Source organism: Anser cygnoides, chromosome 2, assembly GCF_040182565.1.
Source record: "Anser cygnoides isolate HZ-2024a breed goose chromosome 2, Taihu_goose_T2T_genome, whole genome shotgun sequence".
Taxonomy (NCBI): Eukaryota; Metazoa; Chordata; class Aves; order Anseriformes; family Anatidae; genus Anser; species Anser cygnoides.
Genome location: NC_089874.1, coordinates 159,302,067 through 159,320,711, shown reverse-complemented (window position 1 = coordinate 159,320,711; position 18,645 = coordinate 159,302,067). Strand labels below are relative to the sequence as shown.

At 45.1% G+C, this 18,645-nt stretch overlaps 2 protein-coding genes across 4 annotated transcripts in view; one reads left to right on the top strand and one right to left on the bottom strand.

The window, feature by feature from the left end:
* The window catches only part of AGO2 (argonaute RISC catalytic component 2), a 58,962-nt gene extending 46,390 nt beyond the window's left edge, over positions 1-12,572 (top strand). For all 3 annotated transcript variants that reach the window (XM_066991247.1, XM_066991248.1, XM_066991249.1), the window contains exon 19: positions 60-12,572. In XM_066991247.1, the coding sequence (XP_066847348.1) occupies positions 60-168 (109 nt within the window). In that variant the 3' untranslated portion in view covers positions 169-12,572. The remainder of the gene's footprint in view (positions 1-59) is intronic.
* A 1,852-nt stretch (positions 12,573-14,424) lies between these two features.
* Positions 14,425-17,723, bottom strand: CHRAC1 (chromatin accessibility complex subunit 1). The gene is made up of 3 exons (XM_048049135.2): positions 17,541-17,723; positions 16,306-16,432; positions 14,425-15,461 (listed from the first exon to the last, which is right to left on the bottom strand). The coding sequence occupies exons 1-3, from the start codon at positions 17,679-17,681 to the stop codon at positions 15,316-15,318; spliced, it is 414 nt and encodes a 137-aa protein (XP_047905092.2). The 5' UTR covers positions 17,682-17,723; the 3' UTR covers positions 14,425-15,315.
* Between the last annotated feature and the right edge of the window lie 922 nt (positions 17,724-18,645).

Sequence of the window (18,645 nt, the reverse complement as noted above, 5' to 3'; positions counted from 1 at the left end):
GCAGATTAAATAGGGTTTCTTTTCGCCCTCCCTTTTACCCCCCCTCCCTTCTCTTTCAGTGCTGAAGGCAGCCACACTTCGGGTCAGAGTAATGGCAGAGATCATCAAGCACTTGCTAAAGCAGTTCAAGTTCATCAGGACACGTTGCGCACTATGTACTTTGCTTGACATGTTTTAATGTTTAGCGACTCAGTACAATAGAGAGTTGGATTCACATGAGACCAGCTGCACTTAGACCAACAGTTGCCCAAGCTACAGTGACAGCCAGCAATGAGGGACGCATCTTAATTTCTTCCCCATTTGCAAGAAAGCCTTCCGTCCAGAATTTCAGACTTGATTGTGAACTGCATTCTTGTACAAAACCCCACGATGGTTGGAAATGTGGTTTGCCAAAATCTCTAAGCTGTCTGTTATAAAACAGACCCATATTTTATAATTGAATCAAGAGCTGTGATCTCAGGGCTTAGGGAGAAACAAAACAAAAAACAAAACACAAACCTCTTCATTCAGTTTGCTATTCATTTAACTGCTTTTAATAATTTGGAGAGATCTAATTCATACTAAAGTTGGTGGGCAAAAATGCTGTGAATTAGCTTTTAATACAAAGGAAAAGCAAAGCGTTTTTTGGCTCTTTATGAAGCCTTGATTATTCTAGATGCATTTACAAAGTTTTTATTTTCAAAAGAGTGACAAAATTCTGGTTTTCAACTGTCTTACAAAGATTGTTCTCTCTGTGTCTAAGGGCAAATGTATTTTCTGAAGCTTGTTCTTGAATGTTTTTTATTGTGCTGCATTTAAAAATGTTTTTCATAGACTAAAGAAGAATTTAAAAAAAAAAAAAAAAGGAACGAACTTGTACCTAAACTTTTAATAGGTCCAGTTAGATTGGCAAAAGAAGATGTGCCATTTTTAAGAAACAAAAATTGTAAAGGATTTTTTTAATCACACTGACAGCTAACTTTAGAATTTGTCATACAGGACTGTGACACTTACTTTCCAAAGTCTCTAAGGAATACGGGTCTGTGGTGATAAAATACAGTACAATCCTCTTTCACTGTTATGTTTGAATTAATGTAAATTTTATATATGTTTCACAGTATTAATGTGATAGACTAGATGCTATTATTTATTTTTATTTACTAAGGAGTGCTCATTATGCTTCTGTTAACATATCAAGACTGCTTTGGATTTAGAAATTAAAACCTTATCGTGAGGATATTACTCTTCAAATGCAAAAAATATGCAACTGACTTTGTGAGAGCTCAGAGATACGTACAGGGTGTATTGTGGAGCTTGTAATTTGTAGAAAGGCTTTTCAAGCGTGCACGCAGCAGAGCAGGTTCTACCTGTGCCGTTCAGAGACGCACACGAGACCAACATTCTACATTTGCTCAAGCACAAAACACTTGTATTTTATTTATGCGTTGATTATTGGCGAAGCGGGCGCTCTGGTAGAGGAGAGTGGTTCACTGTTTGTAATTTAGACAGAAGTCAGAGAATCTATGCAGTAAAGATAAATCTTAGGAAACTGAAGTTTACTTTTGAAGGGAGGTGAAACTCTCTTCATTATGCATAAGGTCAATGGTAAATGTGAGAGTTTTGCCGTTCTCTTAGGAGAAGCATTAAGTAAAACTGATAATTGTTAGACAAACGCTTCTGTTAGTTTGCACACTGGGTTCATAAGAAAACCATAATACATATGTAAACCATTGCACTAATTACGATGCCACAAGCAGGTTTAGGAGAAAATGGTAAAAGCCCAGGAAATGTTTATGTTGACTTGATTTTGTTCGTTTTCGTAGGATAACTTAAATACATGTTAAGAGGCAGGTTTTGAAAATGTCATTCTCTTCCATTTTGCGTTGTCTTTTTCCCTTTTCTCTTAGCAGAAGCTCAGTCACTGTTCTGAGTCCGTTTACCTCTAGCCACTGAGGCGGGCGCGTAGCTTTAACCCACGCGGAGGTCTGTGCCATATAGCAGAGGGACTATACCTGGTTGCTGTCGAATAAGCTAGAAAATGCCCAAGCTGTGCTGCAAAAAGAGCTGTAGGTACATAACTTTGTACACCTCGTAGCAAGCGTGTTGATTGTCGGTGTTGTTTAGGTGAAATAATGTAAGTCCTAGTAACAGATGAATGGTGTTTGTGTTGTTCTGATTCGTTGATTAGGCTGCTGGGTCAGATTTTCTTCCTGGTCAGTTTTGTAAATCTAGATTTTTTTTTTTTTTAAACGACGCTGGTGTAACAGAAAGCAAGTTCCAGGTCGCATCATCTGTCTTCCTGTTTTCCAGCCGGGTTGCACATACCTCCCTCACAAGCACTGCTGAGCTGCAGAAGCTTTTCCGTAACGGACACGTTGCACTTCTCCGTGTGCTTGCTTGAGAAGTTTCAGATTTCAGTGAAGATTTTAATTCGGCAGAGTTTTATATAAGAATTATTTTTGTACGGATTATTCTTAACAAATAGGAGAGATCGAACATTTTAAATAAAACGCCAGTTATTTTGTTTGCTGTTCTTTATGCAGAGACCTCTTGGATGTGAATTTCATCCTCCTCTTCCCTATCCGTGCAGATCTGGAATAAAGGACTTTAGGCAAGGACTTTATGGTGGTCAGGTCAGGCTAAGAGGGCGGAATCTGTCTTGACCCACCAAACCTTATTTCTGAAGCAGACTGTGGGACTTCCCTGCACCCTATTTAGGATGCATTCTTTGGGCTGGCATAGCAGTTGCAGAAGGGATATTAGGCAGACCCTTAATCTCAGAGTAGCTGTCATCTCTGTATCCTCTTGGAATGAACAGGAATTTTGTGTAGCTTTCCTTCCTTGAGTATGAAGAACTTGGGATGGTTGCATGCATTTCAGGCTAGGCACATTTCTACCTTCCACAGATTTTTAAGCCTCCAATGCCACTAAGTCGACAGCTTGATTTCTCCCTCCTTTCCCCTGCTGCCCCTGCCCCAGTGGTGGATTAATTAATAATTTAAAGCATTTTTCTAAAAACTTTTGATGAAGTATTATACTTTGAAAAGCAGCGTGCTATGTAAGGCCAGAAGCTATCCTTCTGGCAATATTTTTAATACTCAAAACGTCTCCCGCCCCCCCCCACAAAAAAGGGAGGGGGCGGACAGACACCCAAACCCCTACTCTTATTTTACCCTCCCACCTGTTTCGTGTTTTGTAAGAGCAGCAATATCTCAGGTAAACGCAACGCTCAAGACGTCTCCGTCTCTCACGTACTCCTGCTGTCGAAGTCGTGGCTGAGGTAGGCAGTTATAACCACTAAGTCACTGTGCAGCTCAGGCCAGCAGTAACCAAATGCGTTTTACCCTCCGGCAGTTGTTCCCTGAGGCCGTGCCGAGGAGTTGCGTGACTGCGGTTGCAAAAGAGCACCGGGCAGGACCTCTTCCACTGCATTCCTCTCGCTCTCCGTTATGTCCCTGGCGATGACCTTTTGCTTGAATTCAGCTGTTGGTGCAGGCTGTCTTGGTGCTCGGCGGGCTGAAAGCCGATCCTGATTGCACCCTGGTGACAAAAATATCTCCTTCCCCTTCCAGGCGTCGGCGCCATTAGGGACAAACTGACCGGTGTCAGTACTGCAGTATTTCTTCTGTTTCGGTGCAGCTCGTCTTTAAAAGAGTGTGCTCAAGAGGTGAACAGGTATTATTGAGTTGCCTGCTATGGATTGCTTTTCTGGCTTTGTACTGAAATGGTAACACTATAGAAACAGAAATATCCAAATACTGAAGCGGGTTGTGAATCTCTGTCCTTGGAAAGGCTCCGATCTGCTGGACCTGCTTTGGGCAGGGGCCTGGGTGTCTCCAGAGAGCCCTTCCAAAGCGTGTGGTTCTGTGACAATCACAACGTAGTAACAAAGATTAAAATACTTAAAAGCTGTCTTTTTTAATGTACTAGCTGTAATACAGTATTGCCTGGTTTTAGAAACTTCTGCTCCCGTGGCTCAATCAGATAACGTCCGCTCTGCCTCTCCTTCAGGCAGTCCTTAGGAGGAGGTGCCCCACTGTGAAATGTTGGAAGTAGGGGGATTTGTCCCAGCCTTACGTGAGTTTGGCCTTCCAGATAGCCCTATGCAACCGTAACTCTGCTGGTTTGACTGATCACTTCTTTTTATTGGGACTCCTCCTGGCTTGGTTCGAGTTAGGCTGCTTCGGCGTTTGGGTTGCTGACTCACAATCAATGATCTTCCACGTTGCGGCGGCTCTGGCATATTAATTTCCTTGGGTTTCGATCTGTCAGGTGGAAAGGTTTGGGATTAGTCGTTGACCTAAGCTGTGAGGGAAGGCCTTTTGTGTTAACCTGCTGCAGCCTGCATGGAAAATCTACAAGTACCTAAGTCTAAAGCAAGAAATCCGTACTACACGTTTCTGATCTTCGTCCAGGCATTACGTTCCCTGATTGTTAAAGCCAAAATGTTGCTAAGGTTTAGCTTGAAGTCCGACTATCAATAACTCCTGTGGCCCCTGTCCATTTTTATCATCTCCTGTTCAGACATGAATAGACCACCTGTATAACTAAGGCAAGAGGTAACACCTCTGCAAGGATTTTAAGTAACTTTTGAAGGTTAGCTGTGGGCTCCTAGGTTCTTGCGTGCTCAGGTCACTTTATAAAAGATTGAGGTTTCTAACGGAGTTCAGATGCTTTTGAAGCTTTTATCAGCAGCCTGATGTGTACCTGCACAAAGAGGCTTTGTGCCGAGCAGCAGATCGTGCTGCCGAGTGCTTCGCACATCGCTGCCAACACCAGTCACTGCAGCAGCCTCCTCAAACCCCAATCTTCCTCGTGCCGGTGAGCCTCTGAGATTTAACTGAGAGCAAGGGCAGAAGGAAGGCCTGCATTAACACCCCCGTGCGTGTTTAGTGGGCTGCTGTAGGTCTCCCTGTATGTGCAGACTTTCTTTTTGAGGAAGAATGTTGTCGTTTTGAAGTGAGAACAGGTTGGCTCTGCAGCTCGGTCCAACACAAAAGGACACCTACTGCAGGAGCAGGACTGGGACTTGTGGAGACGCAGATGGGGACGTACTTGCCTCTTGGTGTCATCCAGTAAGCATTTCTGGTGGCATAGGTAGCCCATAAGGGATTGTTTTTTCTTTTAAATACCTTATACACCCAAAAAAAGAATGTAAAAAAAAATTATTGTTCTATTTTTTACACTCAATGCCAATGTAAGAAAATTACTTTTTTTTCCTAATTTTTTTAATACTCTTCTACAGTAGCATCTGTTTTTGTTTTGTGTTGTTTTTCCTGACAGTGTGGCTTTCTCTATTTCTCATACAGGACAGTACATTTTTTTTTTTTTTAACTTTTATATACATTTGGCAACATGCTTCTTGTTGCATACATGCAGTCTTAAGGAAAACTTCAAGTAGAAGGTAATTGCACTGATTGTTTTTAAACTCCCTTTTTACTGTAAGACTTTTTTTTTTCCCTTCTGCTGTAGCTCTTTAAAAATACTGTAAATAGCGCTACGGATAGCAAATACGGAAATGCTGTGGATGCCATTCCTTGCTCTGACGTTGTAGGAATGCTGCCATATTTTACAGTGTTGAGACACGAGCTTTGGTTCTAAATGTTGTTGTGCTTCGTTTGCGTTAGGGTGTGAGTCCGAGGGCACAGTTGCTTTGTTAGGGTGCGTTTGTGTTCATAAAATATTTCCTCCCTCTCTCCTCCGTGCACGTTTCTCCCACACCATAAAGATGCTAAGTCGGGTTTTTAAGCCACCACCGTGCTTGTTGTCCGTGCAACATTTAAATGCCAATCTTGGATTGAAGTTGGCTGATTAATTAATTAATGCAGTATCTGTACTCTCAGCTCCAGTTGTCCCGCGTCTTCCTGGCTTCCTTCAGCATTTGATTCCCGTGTGGTATTGAGAAGAACCGGTCTGCGGGGCAGAATTAGTAGAGTAACAGGGATATGGGATGGGGTTTATGATGTCTTGTTCTCTGTCCCTCCGTGGCTGTGGGACTGTTGGGTGCAGTCGATGTTTTAGTGCCCTGAACTAAGAAGTGGTGTGTGATGCTCTGAGAAGCCATCAGCAACGGCCTTCTGTAACCATCGGGACAGGAGAGACCCGAACTCCAGCCCGTCGCGTATCATTAAGGTGCAAAACCCAAGTTTTGTCTCCGGCGGGTCAGTGTCTGGAAAGGTGCATCCCTCCGAGACCTTGTGTTGAATCCCAAGGAGCAGGGGCTTGTTTTGTGTGTGCGTGGCACATAACCAGTTTTATCTCGTTTTGTGTGTTTCAGTTGCTTGTTCCGTGTTGTTCCTTTGCCTGCAGTGTTAAGATGAATGTAATGGCTTGGCCAAATCACTACGGAAGGTGGTTGTGTAGTACTCGTTAGTTAGCGAGCAGGTGCAGTTCAAGGCTACCTCCTCTATTCCTCCACAGAAAGATTAATTTGTAAAGCGAGCCTACTTCCTAAGCAGCCAAAACGCTCCCTGGAGAACTGTATTATTGCTCTTTTGTTCCGTGCTGGAGGACCAGCGGTGCCATACTGTGATCCCGGACATCTCCTTTTCGCTCCTTCTGTCTTCCAAAGGTGTCGGCGTGGCTCGTGCAAAGGTGGTGTTGAGATTTCAGAAAGAGCTTGGCACATCGTGCCTGGCACGTTTTCTTTTTTGGTACAGGGTCACCTGGTAGCAGCGACTCCCATGTCACCTCTCGGTTCGCTTGCTGGGTTTGTATACCGTTGTTTCCAAATGAAACATCTCTTCGTATTTCAGCTGTTGGCCGACAAATGTCGTGCTTTCATTGCAAGTGACATCAAGGTGCTTGGAATATATTTTGAATCTGAAGCAAAAAACATATGTATTGGAATATTTTTAAACCTATTTTTTTGATAAGTTGATGTGAGACTGTAACGTTGAGTATATTGACTATCTTCCCTGCTCAGCCCAAGACTGATAAACTTTAAAATGAAAACAAAAAAAAATCTGGAGTGTTTTTGTTGTGAATATTTCACGTGTCAGTTTTGTGTGAAGCCTTGGCCATAACTCAGTCTTGAACTAAGCGCACGCCGACTACAGGTGCTTTAAATGGCCTGAAATGAAACCGTAGAAAACCACGTTAATTCCTTGTTTTGTTTACAGTGAATCCAAGCGAGCTTCCCTGGTTTATGCTTAACCACTCTGCTGACAGAAATACTACCTGCCTGACCACGACGCGCTGGGGTGGTTTCGTGGCACTGCTGTAGCTTTTGGTTTGGAAGTGACCGGGCTTTATGCTAGGAGCTGGCATCTCAGAGGCAAATCAGCCAGGATTATGTTACCTGCGATTTCATCATCTTAATCTTTGGCCGTAGACACTAACGAAGCCTATCGATGGCAGGGACGAAGTTCTGGCTTTTTGGAAGAATTCTTGCTGAGCGATGGTGAGTGACTGAATAAATGAGCTCAGCAATGATTGAACAGGGTAAAATCCTGAACATTTCGTTCAGATCTTCGTTCTAACTTCACAAGTCCCCCCCAAGGCATGAAGAATAGGGTTTTGCTCGAGGGCAAATAGCTGCTTTTAGAAAATATTTCACTACGTCCTGGTTTTATTGATCCATAGACACTATTGATGTTGCTGTGGCCTGGAAGAGGTTTCCCTGTGCAGGCAGGGGATTGTGAGCACATCCCCTTAAAATGATGAGAGTAACTAGGGAGGCAAGGTGAACCATTTTTATCAGAAAACTGCCAAATAAGCACTTGTTGAGGCGACAGTAAGCAACATGTAGTTTTCCTTCTGGCTTCCTGCACAGCCCCGCAGCCCCTGGCAGATCCTGCTGGCAACTTCCAGCCTCTGCCCCAAAAGGGAAGGCTGTTGGGCAGCTCCCAAAAGCTGCCTTCTGCTCTCGGCATCGCAGAGCACCTCGGATTTGGTCGGAGCGAGGACAGGGACGTTCGTGGAGTTTGCAGGTGCAAGAGGCTGGTGGGAGCCGGTCCTGGAGTTTAGCACGTGGCAGCGCCAGAAATGTAAAAGATCCGCAGCATCTGGCTGTGTTGCTGTACCAGGTTGCTTTAGTTTTGCTCTATTTTTTTCCCCTTTAAGAACTGAAATACCTGCTGGAATAGCTGCTCTACCCAGCAGCAGCAGTTACAGATACGGCTAACCTAGGAACGAGCCTATTGATTGTCCCTGAAGCATTAATTTAAACGTTTCCGACCATTTTATGCCTGCGTGTGCTTGGCAAGCATGAATTGTGAAAAGGTCAGCAAGCAACCTTGGGAGTTCCTACTCCCCTGGCTGGTCCTCTTTGCATTTACTTTGTTAGCTTACATTTCCTAGCAGGAAAATAAAAAAAACCACACCACATAATGGGGACTCTATTCTTTGCCTATCAGCTTTTCCTGTTTCTGCGCCAACAGAGGAAGCTCCCCTCTTAGCAGCGTACGTAAAACTGCCTGGGTTTGCTTGGCTCGGAGCTTGGTCCACGCTGGGTGGGCACCCCAAAATCTCGGCTCTGCGGCGGGCACTTGATCGTGTGCTGCGGGTAGGGTTGGGTTGAGCCCGTCGCGTATCAGCAGAACGTGCAGAGAAGTTTGTTTCCAGATTTCATTAACATTAATCCTGCATCAGCTGGGAGATGCTCAGAACCCACTGTTTGCGCTATAAAAAGGTGGGATTGACCCTAATTTTGTTGTTCCTTGCTTTCTCCTGAGACTGACCCCTTAAAACTCCTCATCTCATCCACGAGTGACAATTGTGTCATCTTGTTTTGAAGTAAATACCGTGTCTCTAATTGCCTGGCCGACTTGAATCTTGAACTGACCTGAAATTGCCTCTCAGTGTTTAATCCCCAGAACGTCTCCAGCTTAAATGAAGATTGTTGCATTTTCCCCATCCTTTATTACCGAGTTTGGGGCAGCAAAAATAGCGTTTGTTTTTTTGATTATATGGGGCTGAAGGGTAGGATAATGTATGGATTTGCAGAAAGAAGATATACTTAAGGGGTGATTACTAGTGAGCATTTGGGAAAGCTGTGCATTTTTTTTTATAGGGAGATGCAAAAACAAAAAAAAGGAGTAAGGCTTGAAATTATCTGTGAAAAATCACCAATTAGATGCAATGGCAAAGTGTATCTGGCGAAGCTGTGGGTTATCCCGAAGTGCTGCCATTCAGTTTGCCATTTGTTGGCAGTGGTGTGTGTGTGGACGCACACGTGCGTGCACGCGTCGGTGAAAGCGCAGTGTGACTGCTCAGACTTGAAGGTGCGAAGGCAGAGCTTGGCTGGGAACAATAAGCACAATATCGCTGGCTTCCGTCGTCCTTTGTTAGTTTGTACAATCACAAAACCTCAAGCTTTTGGGGCAGTTTGTAGAGATCTCACCCCAGGTTTCTGTGCGGCAAGGTGGTTGACTTGGTCACGGAAGGGTGAGGTGGAAAAGAGAATGTATTGATTAAATCCCCCCCCCCTATTTTTTTTCCTGAAGTTTGGTATATTGCAGATTTAACTGACATCCATTAAAATCCTTTCTTTGAATATTTTTGTTTCTTTATTTTTGTAAAAATAACTAAAAACCAACCAAAAAGGAACTCAGAAGTCTCCCGTTGTACATGCTCCCTCGAATCCAAATGTTTTTATGACCGTGTAGAGTTTACTATTTTTGGAAGAAGAAGGAAAAAAACAAAAAAAAGAAAAAGCTAAGATGTTAAGGGCCTCATTTCAAGTGGTACTAAGCGTGTGTTGGCTAGGTTGCGTGTTGCATCCGGATTAAAACGCCTCGTGCTTCCGATGTATAAACGATGTAGTGCTGTTTGGGTAAGACTAGCACGTGTAACACAAAGCCCCCTTGACTGATTTTTAAACGCGTCGGTGGCATCGTAGAGTTGACGGCGTAGATGAAGTGTTGCTTTATGTTCCCCAGAGCCGGCGGGGCTCCGTGTCGACGTGCGTAGGGTAAATGCTGTACCTTGCTTACGTAGCTTGATGTTTGCATGACGCTGTGTGGCGACGCCACTTTAAATTAAGCCTTAACAAAAGAGATAAATTCGTCAGATTTTCTCGGAGTATGCAAAAATACTGTTTAACGAGAGTAGGATCTTCCTATGAAGCTAAACTCGTAAAAAGGAAGGCTCACCTGAGAACGAAAGGGGAAAACCTGTAGATCTCTATACTGTGACCGACCTCCTCGGGCGCTGGCGTCACCGTTGCTCTACAGAAGCCGGGCTCTCTTGCGTTTCTCGGGCAGTCTGCCCCAAAACGGGCTTTCTCAAATCTCAGCTCCTTGCGTTGGACGTGTTCTTCTCCCTCCCCTGCTAGGAAATCTCTGCCTGAAGGAGGATCGCGACTTAGCGCTGAAATTTTACATTGAAAAATGAAAAAAAAAAAAAATTCTCGAGTTCTGTGCTTACTTCAGATAGTGCCATCGTTTTCGCTTCTCCGACTGACATCTAATCCTTAAAACATTAGGAACAGGGGCAAATCACGTGGCGGGGACCCAGCTTTCTTTTTGGATTTGGATCTACCTCATTTCAACAGTTGGGTGCTATGAACTCAAATTGTCGACGAGATGGGCAAAAAGCGACCAAACTGCATGTGACGACTGACCTCGGCGGAGGCGGTCCTCTGCAAACCAAAACCTTTGGGTTTCTTGTTCGGAAGCAACAATATTGTAGTTCAGTTTTATTCTTTGTGCCTTTGTGTTTTTTCCCAGTGCGTAACAATCAAAAGTCATGTTCTTGATTAAAAACAGCAAACGAATTTTAACCGCAGAGTTTAAAAAAGAAGAGAAAAGCAGCATATTTTTAGCAAATTTTAAAATATTTTTCGGTGTATCAAATCGTAAAGTGTACAGTATCAGAGCAGAACTAGGCAAAGAAATACCCAATAAAGAACTTCTTGAAATACGTAATCCCAACCCTAGATATATACATCTGTATCTATATATATGCATATATAACATACATACACATACAGAATACAGCTGTGTGTGTATATATGTGTGCATATATATATATATAAAACAAAGGGATACATGGGTAAGGGAATAAAATGTAATTGACTTTTCCACACAGTTTTGTATTTAACAGTTTACAACTACGTATAAGTTTTTCTACTACGTAAGCCTTTTTTACTTAAGGAAAAAAAAAATCCTTTTTGGAAAATTTAAGTTGTGATATACTATCATTTTTTGAAGTTTAAAAAAAAAAATCGACTTTCTACCAATACTTAATACAGAGGGGGAAATCTTTTCTGTAGACTTGTATTTAGTTTAAATATTAAAAAAAAAAAATAAATCTATGTATGGAACTGTAAAAGGGCTGACAGTCCGGGGTGGCAGGACTCCAAAGCTGTTTCCTAAGGCTTTCAGCTGCAGAGAGACTCGAACAAAAGGAAGATGCCTCTGTTAGATGTTTTTATAAAACTGCTCCATCAGGTCTATACTTAAGCTATATTTTCTAAAGCCTCTACTCATCCTTTAATATGCTGCATATAAATTATCAGCATGGTTGCACTTTCTCAATAATAATGTATGCCCTGCAATTGGCTCGAGATAAGGACTTTAGTTTTATAACAAAACAGATAGTACTTTGGGCAGAAGGTAATATTTATATAGGTACCTCAAGAAAAAAAAAAAGAACCTGAATATGCTGCATTTTGTTCCTTTAACATTTTTCATGTAGCATTTGTTTGCTTTTATTTTTTTTTTTAGTAGATTACTAGCTACCTGTTTTGCTTCGGGGGACCCCAGTAGCATTTTAGACCGGTGTTTTCTGTTGAGCTCGTAGGATGTAGTATCCGTCCTTGGTTTCACGCAGGAGTTCGGGGTGGGGTTTGCCCTGCATCGTGTACGCAACGGGGAGGGGGGACCACGAGGAAATTCGCTTTACATAGACTTCAGGAAAAGGATACTATACTCCGAAAACAGACAATACGTGTTCCTAACCGTCGGCGTGCTCGTACCGCTTTCTTGACTCTTTTCTCAAGTACGGATGGGGAGAGGGGCAGCGTGTTGATAGAGGAAAACCAAAGGGACCAAACTTCCCCTGTTGGTCAATGTTTTGGGGGTGGCTCGGCCGTGCTGTGCGCCGAGCTGCCCAAATTAAGGCTTGGTGAGCATCGGGCCCAGCACGGAGCAGGATCCGACCTGCTCCCCCGGCTCAGCCTCTTGCGGGTGCGTCTTCCACTTCTGCCTTTCCGAGCCAGTGGAAACCGAAAAATGTGCAAAGATGGGGAATTTCTGTTGAAGATGGGGAATTTCTGTTGAGAACCGTTGAAGGAAGCTTCAAAGGCTGTGAAGTCGAGCATTTATTGTCGTGTTTTTAAGCTTAGGTGGGTCCTTTTCCAAGTTTTGTTTTACAGCTTGCAAGGTAAAATAGTTTGCACTACTTTTGCAATAAACTCATGAAAAACCTAACAGTTTCTGTTTTGGTTTCTTACTGTATATATACAACTAATACTAAAGATTTAGCATAGTGTTTCTCACCTCAAAACATAAGACTCGTAACAAGCTCAGAATGCTGTAATTCCTGACAAAATAATGATGTGAATGATATTTTATAAAGTTATTTTGTATGGTGTCAATTTTGTTTTGCCTCATAGTATGTCAATAAAATAAAATTCCTCATCTTTACAAGTTTGTTTGCTGTCTTTCTTTAATTTGACTTTTTTTTTTCCCAGTTACTTGTGCACTGTGAAATCTAAAACTATGGATTGCTGCAGTCTGTAGCTCTGGTAAAGTCGTGGTGGCTGATTCAAGATCATTCCAGAGCAGACATCCTTATAGTATGCCTCACTGTGCTTTGCCAAATCATAATTCTGATTTAAATGTGCTGGTTTTGGGGCTTTTTTGTGAGAGGGGAGAATCCCTCTGGCGCCCGAGTGCCGTGAAGTTCTGGTCCGTGCTCTGCCATGTGCCCGTTGGGCGCGTTTCCAGAGCCGTTTTGTGCTGCTTTTCAAGAAAGTAACTGGCAAGGCACTCTCAAATTATTTATGGCAGGTTGGCAGTTTGGAAACCGCTTGCCTGAAATCCTGCCTTTTGTGCCTTTCTCAGTTTACACCTGCAGTTTTTAAGCAAAAGAAGCGAGCTCTTCATGCTTACCGTAAAGCCTCAAGTCAAGGTGATATCAGAGGTACGGTGAGTTCCAGCCCTGCAGCCACAGACAGGTTTTACTTGGTAGCATGAGATAAAGTCACAACCGTCCCTCCCCTTTCAGGCAGAAGTCACGTCCCTTGTAAGTCACATCCCTCGTTTTTGAAATATGATGTTGAATTGGGCACACTTGCTCTGTGACAAGCAAGATTTGGGGAAAACGAGTGCTAGTTACCAGTTTTGATGGCAACAAGCTTTGGTAGCTGCAAGGCCTGGAGTTGGTTCTGGCAAATTTTGGCAGCTCTGGGCTCTCCCCTAAGGACTCCAAACACCCTTCTGGATTAATTCAACCAAGTTCTTGTGGCCTCGCTAATTGCCTGAGTATGTTCATCGTCCCACGGGAAACTTCTAAGAGGGACAAAATGCGGTGATTTTGTGTGTGGTAACTGTAGTCTGTTCGTCATTTTTGTAAGCTTGGGGAGATGGGAGCTTCGTTTTCTTTGAGCAGCCCTGGCTTGGTGGGGAGGATCCCGCAAGGTAACACTGTAGGAAGAAAACAAAGACATCTAACAACAGATTCGTCTTGGTAAGTTTGTCCACTGTGTGCTGTCGTCAAAACCCCCCTGCCATGGGCAGGGACACCTCCCACCAGCCCAGGTTGCCCAAAGCCCCATCCAGCCTGGCCCTGAGCACCTCCAGGGATGGGGCATCCTCAGCATTTTGCAGCCTGGCTGCGGGGAGCCAGCGGTGCTGGGACTGGCACGAGGGGCACGAGGCCGTGGGTCGTTGCCAGCTCTGGTCCCAAGACTAATGACTTCTGCGGCAGGATTTCCTATTGCAGCTCTCTCGAATGTGACCCTCACAGAGCTGGCCAGGATCTGTGCATTTCTAATAATTAAAAAATAAAATAAACTCACAACATTATAATTCTGTATGGACGTCTGGGAATTTCTCTAGGGCTGAAGCATCACTTCGCACTCACTGCAGCATTCTTGATACAATGCGATGTTTATGGCAACTTACGGAACACATTTTATAGTGCCACAGTCTTTGATCTTTTAGAGTAAGAACATTTCTTTTGTGGCTCAGCAGCTTAACTCTTCTGCCAGTCTCTGATCTTAGCCATCTAACCCCTGTTTTTGCACTCCTAGAACAAAATGTGGAGTGTGCCAAATGATGGAGTAGCTGCAGCCTTGTGTTTCAATAGCCATTTAGTGTAGTTCGGCCTTCAACTTAAGACAAGCCATAAGTATCTTCATATAATCATACAATATGATTATTTTTCCTTATTTTCCCTTATTTTTCCTTCCTGGGAGGATGAAGGGTGAGCACGCTAGGCTCGTACGTTAGTCATGCACACAACAGAAGCTGGAAAGAACTGTGGAAAGTCTCTGCATCAAGTGTCACTTTTCATAAAAAAAACATTTATTTTTAAAAAGTTGCATATAAAGTTGTACACAGGAAAGTTATTTTTATAGTGTAAAAAAAAAAATAAATCCAGCTCTCGCTTAAACGGCGAATGGGTTGTTCATTCTCAACAATCCACGTTTAACAGACCTCAAACAACGCGCGTTTTGTCAGCCACCACAGACACACTGCAGATGTGGAGAGCTGAGTACAGAGCAAGGTTCTGGATGTACACATTTACATCATTATCCAACACCGACTTTGTTACCACCAAACCACATCAGCTATTGGAATAGCTCTCATCCTCTCCGCGTTTCCGTGCAGGCACGCCCACGGAGGCTGCACTACAGCAGCAGTTTTACGGAACTCTTTTCATATGGGCTTGGTCCGCCGCTACTGCCCTGGCGCTATCCCAGACAGCTGGGGGAGGGTTTGATCAGTTCCTGGCTCCTAAGGAGACCAGGACAGCAGATATTTTAAGATACTGTATAAAACACCTCCCCTCTCCTCATTTTCCACTCTGAGGAGAGAGACAAACTGGGGTAGAACCCCCTTCTAGAGAGACGGTGAAACAGCTTTTGGACTGAAAGCTGCCCTGAAGGACTTTTAGATTTGGTAACGATTGTCTGAAGAAGTCACATTTTGGATCGCCTCAGCGAGTTCTGCTGTCAAATTTACATGAGCGCTTCTCTCCCCACCGTGTTTTCCGAGGGAAGAATCCCATTCTTCAGCAAGGACAAAGTTCAATTTTTAAACTTCTTAAAGCAAAAGCAAATGGCTCAGTATATAAATATATCCAGCATCTGGAATCTCAGTCACAAAAATAACATCCTTTATACAACAGAAAGCGGATCAACTATGAAGTAGTTCTCCTCTAGCCTTAAGATCCAACATCTTCACCAACAGCTTCATCTTCATCATCTTCCTCCTCATCCTCTTCTTCTCCTTCCCCCACTTCTCCATCTCGCTTCTCTTTTTCAAGCATTTTTAGGTATTTGCTAGCTAGGATCTTCTTTGGCAAGATATCTGGAAGGCAGAATTGCTTCTTTTACAGTCAGTTTGAAACTTAAGTTGTTTCATTCATACTGCTGTATTCATACCACTAATTAAACAGCCAAAAAGAGGCCTTTTTTGTTTGTTTTACATCGTTATTTTAGTGAATAACCAGATGAATTAGTCTGACCTAAACAGCTATAATAAAAGGGAATTACCCACGTGTGGTGCAAGTAATGTTATTTGTTTGACGTAAAATGGAGTGCTCAGTTACTCAGCCACCTCTGACGGATTCGCTAGGACAACTACCTTATTTATGTCCTATAGAAACAGGTTTTCTCCATTCAGGAGAGATATTCGGGACAACAAAAAGGGCCCTGAGAAAGCCCAGCCTAAGAATGTCTCATTCTCAATTTATATCCTATGCTGATAACTTCTCTGAGCCAAGTGTTACAACAAAATTGCAAGTTAAGCGTGCACACCTTATATATACACATTAAAACAGGGAGAGGAACCATATGATGAGTCACTCTGCGAAACAGGACTCCCAGATTTAAAGGTGTAATTTGTGAGCCATATAATTTGTAACAAAGATGTACACTGATCTTGTTTTATAGGCTGAGTGCTTTCAAATGGAGTTGTGGAAGGCTTATGGCAATATGCTGAGCGCTAATTAGCTGTGTATAAATTGGAAGCACCACAAAAATCTCTATTGCCAAAGAAGGGTTTTCAGTGACGTAGCTTATGAGTTCCATTTTAGTGTTATATAGAAGATAAACGACCAAGCAGGAGGCTTGTGCTCTCACTGAATTGTTTTGTGAGGACAAGACTTCATTTTCCCAATTACATACTGGATTTACCGTCACTCCATAGATACCTGCAAGGAACTGAAAGGTTTCACACTCTTCTGCAGTATGCGACAGGTCACTGTAAGTTAGAGCATTCTTCTCCTTGCCTCGGCCATGTTTGTAGGAGTATGACGCCAAATACTGGACAAAAAGCTCCTAAAAAGTTAAAGTGAATAGTAAGAATTCAGATACAGAGCTGGCAGCAGTTTTCTTTAATCCCCAATTAAAGACAAAACCACCACATTTAACTGTGCACAAACAGGGCACTCTGTGCAAGACCCACTCATTTGAGAAGGGCTTGATACATTTCACAAAGTCAGGATATGGACTCACAGTATTGTTAAGGTTGGAAAAGACCTCCATGATCCTCTGGTCCAACCACCCCCCTACCACCAATGTCACCCACTAAACCATGTCCCCAAGCACCACGTCCAACCTTTCCTTGAACACCCCCAGGGACGGTGACGCCACCACCTTCCTGGGCAACCCGTCCCAATGCCTGACTGCTCTTTCTGAGAAGAAATGTCTCCTCATTTCCAACCTGAACGTCCCCTGGCACAACTTGAGGCCATTCCCTCTAGCCCTATCACTATCTGCAAGAAGATGCCGACCCCCAGCTCCCCACACCTTCCTTTCAGGTAGTTGCAGAGAGCAATAAGGTCTCCCCTGAGCCTCCTCTTCTCCAGACCAAACACCCCCAGTTCCCTCAGCCGCTCCTCACAGGACTTGTGTCCCAGGCCCTTCCCCAGCTTCATAGCCCTGCTCTGGACACACTCCAGGGCCTCGATGTCCTTCTTGCAGTGAGGGGCCCAAAGCTGAACACAGCACTCGAGGTGCGGCCTCACCAGAGCAGAGTACAGGGGGACGATCCCCTCCCTGCTCCTGCTGGCTGCACTATTCCTGACACAGGCCAGGATACCGGGGGCCAACCTGGCCACACTGCCGGCATCTTCTCGGAGCACCGGCTGGGCTCCTGACACGCACCTCACCCTGGGCCGCCCTGCAGAGCCCTACCCAGCCCACCCAGCGGCCCTGAGGACCAGAAGGCAGCAGGCTGGCACTCCCCCGGGCTAGTTTGAACCAGCTGACAGCGGTACAAGGCTGCAGCAGCCCCCAGAGCCCCGGCAGCCGAGCGGCAGGGAGGACACCGAGCCGCCCCTTGGCGCGGCGGGGCAGAAGCGCGGCGCCTCGCCTCATGGAGGAGGAGGAGGAGGAGGAGCGGGCCCGGGCGGCTGGGAGGGCACGGAGAGGGGGCAGCCGGTACCGTGGCCTTGGCGGTGAGGAAGAGCGCGTCCTGGTTGATGCTGGAGACCTCCGGCGAGCTCTTCATGATCACGCGGATGCGGGACAGGGGCAGCGACACCAGCCGGTTCTCCCCACCGCCGCCGCTCAACCTCGCCGCCATCTTATGCCCGCCCCGGCCGGCCCGGCGAAGAAATGGGCGGCCGCCGCCGCGCGGCCCCCTGGGAGTTGTAGTTTCTGACGGCCACTGGGGAGCGGCGCGGTGCCGGCAGCAGGCGCCGGCAGGACTACAACTCCCATGAGGCCGCACTGCTCTGCCCGCCTGCTCGCCGAGCGGCGGGAGGACTACAAGTCCCGTGGTGCACCGCGCTCCTCGGGGCTGTCCGCAGCGCTGAGGAGATGGCGGCGCCTCGGTGAGGAGGCCCGGGGATGGCGGATGCCGCCGGGGCTCCCTCAGCGCCTTGGGCGGGTTGCCCCGGGCCTGAACTGGCCCCAGCACGGGCAGGAGCGGCCCTGGAACCCCCCTTGTCAGCTTCCGTGTGTGGGCCGCAATACAAGTGTGGGGAAGTTGTATTTAATGGCAAATGGGCTCATCCTGTGTATAACCCAATTACAGGCCAGTGGCTACACAATTATTAACCTAAACCGTAATTACAAGCCGCTAAACACCTCTTTAGCTGCTGGTGTACGGTAGTAGGGAATGCTGTCTGGTGATCCTGACACCTGTCAGAGCTGTGTTGGGGTGTGGAGGGCACCCAGACACCACTAACTCATTACGGGGCAGTGGCTTAATTAATGTTATTAACACGTTCCCCACATGCACGGCATTCACCCTCGTGTTCCCTGAGTGTCCTGAAAGTTTTGCTTCTGCTGCCATTGGAGCCAGGAGTCCCAATGGAAAAGAGCTGCTGTGCCCCCACTGAGTGGCAGAGCAGTTGGTTTCATTATTGGCATTAATTAAGGGTTTCCAGTGTGCCTCACAAACGGTATGCCTGAGCACTTGTGGTGAGAAATCTGCAAAGACCACTAATTTGATCTCTACTTAGCATGAGAGGGATCCATGGGAGCATATCCATAGCATGCAGTAATAGTTCATGTGGAATTTAGGCAGAAAGGGATGCACCTGC

Bases quoted from the DNA above. Each gene is read 5' to 3' on its own strand.
- CHRAC1 (XM_048049135.2), bottom strand. From the start codon at position 17,681: ATGGCGGCGAGGTTGAGCGGCGGCGGTGGGGAGAACCGGCTGGTGTCG. The intron at 16,433-17,540 runs GTACCGGCTGCC...TTAACTTTTTAG, and splicing joins TCCTCACCGCCAAGGCCACG to GAGCTTTTTGTCCAGTATTT. The intron at 15,462-16,305 runs GTATCTATGGAG...TCTGCCTTCCAG, and splicing joins AACCTTTCAGTTCCTTGCAG to ATATCTTGCCAAAGAAGATC.